Consider the following 9,794-nt stretch of genomic DNA (forward strand, 5'->3'; position numbering starts at 1 on the left):
TACTATAGTTATGAGAAGCGTTATACATGGACGCGCGTGCGGTTGCCGAACTGTATTAACGCTATAATCAGGATAAAACCGTATATTAAAAGTTAACAAAAGCAGTAGTATTTACAAATAACATCGTATCTAAAAGTATGAGACAACAACAAACAAAAAAACATACCATTAAGAGCTGTGTGCTTGCACAGGTTCTGCGCGATCCTCTTCACTAATATCCTCTGCGTCTCAATCAGGCTCAAATTGATAAGCAATATTGACGACATCATTGTTTACAATACAACCAGAGCACATGCCGCTGAGGCGAGGGGCGTGACATTAGACGCGCACTAGGCTCGAATTTAGCGAATCACAACACACTGGGCCAGCTAACCAATCTGAGCCCATTGTGTATTTCTGAGGGAGGGGCTTCATAAAAACAGGAAATGATCCGAGCGATTAAAGGAGAAGGGACAGAGCAGTGTAGAATAAAGGTAAATTATGTGAAAAATAATGCGTTTTTTTTTTTTAAATGACGCATTAACACATGTTAGACTGCACCCCATAAACACAATCAAGCCTAGAAAAAAAGCAGTCAACCACCCCTTTAACGAATCTGTCTGAAACAGAACTGAAACATACATATTAGTTAAAGGGATAATTCACCCAAAAATGACAATTCTGTCATTAATTACGCTCATGTCGTTCCAAACCCGTGAGATCTTTGTTCATCTTCAGAACACAAATTAAGATATTTTTGATTCAATTTGAGAGCTTTCTTGCTTGTTTTCAATCAGAGGAACACCACACGCATGCGTCATGGTACTGTTGTGAATGTGCCTCAAAGACTGACACAGAGGAGAAGAAATTGTTGAATAAACTCGTTATTTTTGTTTTCTTTAAACACCAAGTATTCTCGTAGCTTGATAACATTACAGTTGAACCACTGATGTCACATGGACTATTTTAACAATGTCCTTCCTACCTTTCTGGGCCTTGAACGTGTCAGTTGTATTGCTGTCTATGGAGGGTCAGAAAGCTCTCTGATTTTATCAAAAATATCTTAATTTGTGTTCCGAAGATGAACGAAGGTCTTACGGGTTTGAAACGGTATGAGGGTGAGTAACAAATGACAGAATTTTCATTTTTTGAGTGAACTATCCTTTTAATTAGTCATTTAGGCAGTTTTGTAGTTTCGCACTTTCATAGTCTGCATCAAAACCTCTAGTATGTGTAGGGGTCTAAGAGTGAGCTCATCCATACCGAAACGACTGATTCTCCCACTCACCTCTTTCTACCGAATTTTGGTCTGCCTTGTCTCTTGTCTCTTGTTTCCTTTTTCCTCATTTTGTTCCCTTGTTTTCTCATTTTTCTTTCTTTCTTTGGAAACCTATTGTAGGCTTTCATTTGTCTCGCTCTCTCTCTCCATCCTTTGTTCCAGCATTGGCTTTGTCTTTGCTCTAGGAATCCTTCCAGGCAGTGTGATGTGCTCTAAAAGGATCTCCCTCTCACGCTTAAGTCCCAGTGCACAGTGGAAAAACCATCAGCATGCACCTTGTAGCACATGCCCCAAGTGCTTTTGCTGCTCCCTGGCAATCATGCACTCCAAAAATAATAGGCCAATGATAATATGATAAAAATCATATTAGAGTGCCTGAAAGCAGCAAAGGGTTTCAAGAAAGGTGGCGGTGCCCTCAGAAAAGAGGGTGATGCGTTGTAACCACTTACATGTTTTGAGAACATACATTTTAATTTGTTTTACGCTCTGACTTTCATGGAGTCTGAAGGCAGGGCCTGACAGGCATAACCAGTCCACCCACAGAGCTGATATGAGCGCTGATCACTGTTCAAACAAGTGTGCCGGCAGCCGGATGGTAATTGAAATGCACAATGGGCCAGCCCCATCGCTCAAGCAGTTGAGCAGAAAGCACCGACAAGGCTCATCTATCGCTCTCTTTGTTCTCTCTACATTGCGCTGTGTTCGATTGATGGGAGGGTGGAGATGATCGTATCTGTCTGTTCTGGAATTGATATGAACACGACTGCCGATCCATAGGGACTGATCCAGTAAATCAATTAGTCGCTTTGTGGGGATGCACCGAATGCTGAGTTTACAGAGTAAACTACAAAACCGCTTGATGAATACAGATAGCTTTAAAAAACTTAATATCTGGAAATTGCATTGCACAATGCCCATAAATGAGGAAGGCATGAGAAAGAAAGTGTGGTTTGAATGGTGTTGTACAAATGGGCTTTGTGTTGAGAGGTCCAAATTTTCAGTTTTGAATCCAAACCATGTCACTTAAATGTTTCATGTAGATCTGTTTTAATTTTAGGCTTTTACGTTAATTTTGGAGTTCTCGCATGAGGCCTCCAAAGAGGTTTTTCTGTGTTTACTAAGCACTGGTGATCTGCATGAGTGTGCATGCTTAGTCATTGCATGATTTTTTTTTTTTAAGGACTGCTGAAATGGGTGCTCATTTAGGACTTTAATTAAGACTAAATGCGCTTTCAAACTCAGCGATACGGTGCAGCCTTCATTTTCAGGAACCTCATTTTTCAGGAACCTGATGATCTAGTCTTTCAGCACCGCATGGTGAGACACTGAATGAACACACAGTCCATGGAGGAATACTGTGAAATGATGAATGAAGGGTCATAATGCCTTTCTAAAATTTACATGTAACTCAAGTGCTGTCTTTTCATATTACACATTTGTTTCTCGCTCATTCTCTCTTGTCCCTCTCTTTAGTGTATTCGTTTTATTTCCGTTGAGGAGAAAAGACAGAAAAAAAATAATTGTATATTGTAATATATATAAATAAAATGATTTGAAAAGGGCACTTTAAATTAATAGTTTACTCAAAAACTCTTATTTACTCATTCAAAACTCTGATGTTTTTTTTTCTTCCATGGAACTCAAAAAGGAGGCTTTTTTTTAAAGAATATTGAGAGCTGATTTCCATATATCAAGATATAGGCCTACATAAAGGTGGTCCATATATCTCGTGTTGAACTCTGGAAACGGATCACTAAATTAATCATTCTGTTGATCCAGTTCTTTTCTGTGAACTGATTGATCTGATTCACAAATCAGACTGATTTGTTCCGAGTTCAGCACACTAACTCACAGTTTGCTGGAGGGAAAGTTTATTGGTGAATAATGGTTTAAATTTCAGTACGTTTCTCACACAAAGCTATGAAATAGCTTCAGAAGACCATATTATGTTTTTTTTTTCCTAGCTTCACAGACATGATTTCTTTGAAGAGTTGTACGGAAAACAGCTGTGTACCTATTCTTCTAAAATTTCTTTTTTGTTGTTTCAGAGGAAAAATAACAGCATACAATTTTTGAATGGCATTAGGATAAGTAAATAATGACAGAATTTTCATTTTCACAGAATTAGCGCAAAAAAGAGAAGCATACCCCTCAGGCCACTCGTGACTGTCTAACCTTGTTCATCTCTCATGCGTTAGTGTCCCTGTAGACACATCTTCAGGGAGTAGTTAAAAGCCTGGGCTTAATTTAACCGCCAGTTTAAGTTCCCTTCGTGTCGGATAGGCTCTGCTCTCAACGCTTCACAAGGCCTCCACTTAGTCAAAACAACTGTTAATTGACAGGCAGAACGACCCTGAACAGCCCTTGAATAAAACATGAGAGAGGTTGGAAGTTACGCATGATCAAGTGGGAATTTAGAGGAAAGGGGAAGAGAAATCTGTAGACTCATAGCTCTCCCTTTGCTTACAGTTCATATTTTAGACTTCTTGCTTATCACGGGCTTTAATTTTTCTACCCTAAACGGCTTTAACAATCAGACTCTAATCAGCTGCCAGTCTTCTGTCCGTTGGAAACCTAGAGGAAAGACTGCTTTGTGGTAATTAATAATCTTTTGTGAGCACAGCGTGTCATAGACAGATTGAAAGCAGAGAACAAAATGAAATTATTGACTTCTTTTCATTGCCTTGGCTCCCTCCTGGGTTTCTGCTTTTTAGGCTGAGAACAGTGGAGCAAAATCATGGCTTGTGCTTGGGATGGCAGCCTACAACAACACTTGACAGAGACGTCTACTGCATCTGTGTTCATAAGCTCCATTCCAAGCCTTAGCCTGCCTAGTCAGCATTTTAAGGCATCATTGGCATGCTCCCCTATGCTGAGGCCATTTTAAACAATAGGCGACAATAATATACCTTGTTTTGGTGAAATTTTACTTTAAAACGCATAGGCTGTAGACGGCAAGCGCTAGCTTTTAGAGCAGAACCGAAATTTAGTTCTTGTGCTTTTCACGCACCTTATCAGCCTTGTCACAAGCGTTCTGCTTTTGGAGGAAGTATTACTCCAAAGTGGTAATGTTTGAAGACATGTCTAAATGTGGAGTGGCTCGGAGCTGAATTTCAGCCAGCCGTTTAATGGAAGCGAGCGAGCAAGAGAGCTCAGAGAGAGGACGCCTAGAGCCACAGCTGAGACAAAGACACGCTTAGAGACGCAGACACACACTGTGTCCATTCATCTTTCCCCAGTGGAGGAAAAAAAGAAAAACACACATGCACAGAGTGAAGATACATCGACAGGGTGCTGCTGGCCAGTGACCTGAAAGGGGAACGATAGCGCAGCAGACGCGGTCACGGTCACAGCGGGGGCTTCTGGGTAACAGGACATCTCTGCTGCGACACTTCATCTTTCACATCAAAGGCCTTTGTGCATCCCTGTGTTATTCTACCCTGTTAAAACGCATCATACATTATCAGACCAAACAGCTTTTTTGGCTTTCATGTTGCTATATTTTGCATCGAACAATGGGGTTGTTTCCAGGCAGTGTTTTTAAAAGGTTTTCAATGAAGATATCATGAAGGCAGGCAGCTGTAGATGAACCAATCAGTAGGATGCGGCTGTATCACGGTTCTGTAATGCAGATACTCACTATACTTTTTGATATATTCATGGGCAAAGCTAACTTCCTGTCTTTTCTGTGTTCTAGATGATGAAACATGCGTGGGACAGCTACAGGCAATACGGCTGGGGCCACAATGAGCTCAAACCCATCGCCAAGAAAGGACATTCCACCAATATCTTCGGTAAGTAAGGAGCGCACATGCATGTTGGAGTCTCATTTACATGTAAATTACTGCTCTTGGGGGATGATTTGGTTCAGGTTGGTAAGGACAGACACAGGCAATCTCATCTACATCCACTTTTGTGTATCGTCTACAGCTCGCACTCTCGAAAGATGAGACGTGCTTGTGCAGTTCGCCGTCCCTATAATCATTTCTGTGTTTGTTTGTGTGTGTTGTTTATCGCTGGCTCTCAGCTGCACAGCTAAACAAGATTCGACTACTGGGACTGAATCTGATCTGTGTGTGTACATGCGAGCGTGCTTGAACAAAGAAATCACAATTGATCCTGTTTGCATCTTACTTTGCTGCTGATGTAACCAAGGCTGTGTGTGCAGGGGAAAAGAATAGTATAAAATAAATAGTTCTGAATCCTGATAGGATGAGCTGCATTGAAAGCCGTTGTGGAATGCAGATAAACAAACCTTTGACTGCACATTCTTAAAGGAATATTTTACCAAAGAAGGAAAAGTTTACCCAAAAATGAAAATTAGCTGAAGATTTACTCACCCTCAGGCCATCTGAGTTTTTTTTTCATTGGAATAGATTTAAAGGAATTTAGCATTTTTTCCACTTACTGTCCAATGGATTGTCTGCAGTGAATGGGTGCCATCAGAATGAGAGTGCAAACATCTGATAAAAACATCACCATAATCCACAAGTAATCCACACGACTCCAGTCCATCAATTAACGTCTTGTCAAGCGAAAAGCTGTATGTTTGTAATAAAATCATCATTAAGACATTTTAACTTCACAAGTCCTCTATCCATAATATTACTTTCTCAAGTGAAAAGTTGTTTCGTCTGAATCAGGAGAGAAATATACAGATATCAAGCACCGTTTATAAGCAAAAATGGTCCAAAACAGTTCTAAACAAATGTCTGTGGATTCTGACATGTGAGGACAACGAGTAATGGACTTTTTGCTTGGAGGAAGCAATATTACGGACTCGTTTAAAGAAAGGGGGTTTTGGAATATATTAATAAATACCTACTTTTTAAATGAGCCAATCACGTCTCGTCCTACCTTATTTCCATCTGAATATTTTCAAAACTTTTCACTCAAATCTCATCACATTACTAAACTTTTTGAATGCGTTTCATTTTCAATGCGGTTTCATTTTGTCTTTAAATATTTAGCTTTGCAAATCGACCTCAAGCAGTTTTCCTCATGAACTTGCTACGTAAGATTTAGGATGAGGTTTTATTTGTTCTTTCTTTGAGGTACCAGTGAGACACATATGATGCAGTTCTGTGGTTTAAACAAAATATGGGGGTGCTTTTGAAGAAGAACAAAGATATGAGAAGGAGAGAGAGTGTGGAAGAACAAGGGAGATGTGAGAGGCCCGGCGCCTCATGCTGCAGTGCGGTGTGTCGAAGTGTCTTTCACACTTCACTTTCATATTTAATAAGCCTCTCTGTTTCTACCTAACACGTGGAATGAACTCCTCAGCCATACATGTATCGATCACTCTGTTTGAACGTACTTCGGTGTATCTTGGATAGAATCTGGGGGAATCTACTTCTGGATGACTTTGCTCTTCTTTTCCAGAGGTTTCACTCTCATATACCCTGAACACTGTGTGCTTTGCTCCATCTGAAGTTCTGTCTTCAAGTGAAGAGAAACACCACTTCTCTATTCAAAAGCACTGTTTATGCCGTTGGTTGAGCCAGTGTTCCTGTGTCTGGCTGGTCGGGATGCTCAAGCAAACACAGTACTTATTAAACTATGATAGGAGGAAGTATTTTAACATCCAAAAAATTATGCACTTGTCTTTTGAGTTTGCAAGATCTTTTTGATCACTTTGTCCTATTTTAATTGTAATTATGTTGGCAGGCTTGTTTCGCACACCCAGATTAAACTCAAATCATGAGGAAAACTTTTAGTATAAGCTCACTCATTAATAATGGCTCTATAAATAGTTTAGGCCGCTTTTCTGGTTCAGGCTAGCTAAAAAACAAAACAAAACAAAAAAAACTATATATTATATTTCCACAAGCAACAATTGTAGTAAGAGGAAAGAGCTTTCGAATTAAGGAAATGTTTTAAAAAATATATATATTTCTTAAAATTAATTCTAATATACAGTAATGTGTACACAATGTATTTACTATATTATTATATAATATTTAAATATAAATAGGTTAAAAGATAAACAAGCTTTCATTTCGTAATTCAAATGCTCTTTAATCTCACTACAATTGTTGCTTGTGGGAATATCATGTTGTTGTTTTGTTTTGTTTTTTTGGCTAGCCTGAAATAGAAAAACAGCCTAAACTATTTATAGAGCCATTATTAATGAGTGAGCTGGTGGTGCTGACAGTTTCATAATGTCACTTTCTGTTGACTGAATTTATCCTCCCCACCCTACATCTATGATGTTTGCTGATGTATTTTATCAATCTGACAACATTACAAGTGGGTTAGAATGGATTGTTCAACAACTAAATAGCCAGTTAGTGCCGCGAGTTTTACCTAGGTTTTTTTTCTTGGTTGCTTAGCCATAATATTTTTAGAAGCAGAGATTTTAGAAACATTGATGGCGCAGCATACTAAAAACAGGCTTTTAACATTCTTGTTGTTTTGATGTCCATTAAAACTTTTCAGAGCATGTTAAAACCCTCTGCGGTGGGTTGAGTTTCTAAACTCCTTGCCTTTAAAATACTCTGCTACTCCATCAAAGCACTGCTTTTGTAAAAAATCCAGTGCCAGTAAATGTCAAAACAATTACCGTAGGAGTTCATGTTGTCTGCTGTGAGTGACGTTTCCATTATTATGCATAATCCGCAAGGCTTTTGTGAGGATTATGGTAGTTTTGTGCAATAAAAGGTTATAGTTTTGTCCAATTTGTTGTGTATCTGTTAGTTAATTTATTGCTACTTATCTGACCTGTGCCTGGTGGACTGACCTGTTTCTGGTGGACCAGACTAAATTCACTATTACTGCCTATTTTCATTTGCAGGACAAGAGAGAGAATTCATATTTCTCAGGAAACCTTGCAAACATTCAGCATTTAGAAACATTATTCAGCCTAATACTGCAGACAAATCTACGAGACGGTAAATACAATATACAAAAAACACAATGCATAATGGATGAAGTAAGCATAAATGGCAACATCCTTAACATTTGTAAAGTGAATCTGGACTTCACCCAAAAATGTTTTTTTTCCCCCTTACTTTCATGTCGTTCTAAAACCAAACTTTTGTCTGCTGAACGCAAAAGAAGATATTTTGAAGAACTTTTTGTGTCTATAAAATGAAAATTCAACATTGGACCCCACTGTCTGAAAATCAACATATGGATTGTTGGAAAATTCAACAATACATAAAAATAAAAAAAAAGTGTTTATGTTCCACAATAGTTCATGTCATGAAGGTTTGGAACAACATGTGGATGAGTAAATGATTTTTGGGTGATCTATCCCTTTAAAGACAATCTAGTCAGCTAGTTTTGTTTTGTAATTTGTACATCCTTAATTGTAATCTTTGTGACATTCCAACAAGCCCTTGTTGGGTAGACTATGTTTCAAAACACATTGCCTTTCATGTTCAAACCATGTTTAAGAGTACTTGGCTGTACATCTGCCGTGTTGGTCAAAAGGACTCTGACATTCCAGTGGTTCACTATTGTGGTGGGACAGGGACTCGCCCATATTGATCCTTGAATCGACATCCATTGATTTTCTTTCTTTGTGTGTGTGAAAAAACTTTTGACCCATAAAAGCCTGAGACTCTGCTGCTGGAAGGCACTGTCTGGATAGATTGCTGATGGTAAGCACTTTGAACTGTAAACAAAACACCCTGTTTACGGGGAATATTCTCAGACCGGACCCCAGGGTCAGATCACGTAACCCAACTGCCAAAGTTACGCATGTGATAACACGATACTAAAATAACCACGTTAACATGTGGTCACACTGCGGTGCAATCTGTTTCTGATGTATTATGATTTAATGCTTAAAGTGGAGTAGGGCTGAGCGATCAAAAAAATCATATCAGTATTTTTAGGCTGAGTGCTGATATACACATACTGTATTTTCTACAGTTTTTCAGTTTTTATTTATTTTTGTTAATTTTTGGTATTTGTTAAAAAAAAAAAAAAAGGTCATTTCACACCCGGTCCTAAAATAATGTGCATATTGAACGCTATGAAAAATAGTGCTTGTACTATAACTATGTAGGCTATGCAATATTTTATGTCCAAAAAAGGTTAAATTTGCATTACATTCTAACATAACAATATTACAATATAAAAACAAAACAAAATGCTGTTTAAAGCAGAAGTTAAAATCACTAAAATAAAGATGAAAATAAAAGCAAAACATACTGAGTAAATTTTAACTGGCAAGAGGAATGCACTTTACTCATCAAAGCATAGTAATAATATTAGCCTATATTTGATTTACCCCGTTACAGTGGTCCCTTTACAGTTTCTGCTATCATAAAAATACACTGGGCCCTATTTTAACGATTTAAGCGCATGGTCTAAAGCGCACGGCGCAGGTGCACTCAGGGCGTGTCCGAATCCACTTTTGCTAGTTTAACAATGGGAAAACGGTCGATGCGCCCGGGCGCATGGTCTAAACGGGTTGTCCCTATTCTCTTAATGAGTAATGGGTGTTTTTTTGGGCGTAACGTACAATAAACCAATCAGAGTGTCATCTCCCATTCCCTTTAAAAGCCAGTTGCGCTCGCGCCATGGC

The 9,794-nt window shown here is 38.7% G+C and overlaps 1 protein-coding gene across 3 annotated transcripts in view; it reads left to right on the forward strand.

Annotated features, from left to right (window-relative positions):
* Nucleotides 1–9,794, forward strand: part of LOC107724469 (mannosyl-oligosaccharide 1,2-alpha-mannosidase IB-like) — a 118,728-nt gene that overhangs the window by 55,240 nt on the left and 53,694 nt on the right. For 2 of the 3 annotated variants that reach the window (XM_016533427.1, XM_016533429.1), the window contains one exon: nt 4,956–5,056. In XM_016533427.1, the coding sequence (XP_016388913.1) occupies nt 4,956–5,056 (101 nt within the window). The remainder of the gene's footprint in view (nt 1–4,955; nt 5,057–9,794) is intronic. The other variant, XM_016533428.1, reaches the window with a different exon arrangement.

This window comes from Sinocyclocheilus rhinocerous, unplaced genomic scaffold (assembly GCF_001515625.1).
Source record: "Sinocyclocheilus rhinocerous isolate Xijiao unplaced genomic scaffold, SAMN03320098_v1.1 scaffold64, whole genome shotgun sequence".
In the NCBI taxonomy this organism is placed as follows: domain Eukaryota; kingdom Metazoa; phylum Chordata; class Actinopteri; order Cypriniformes; family Cyprinidae; genus Sinocyclocheilus; species Sinocyclocheilus rhinocerous.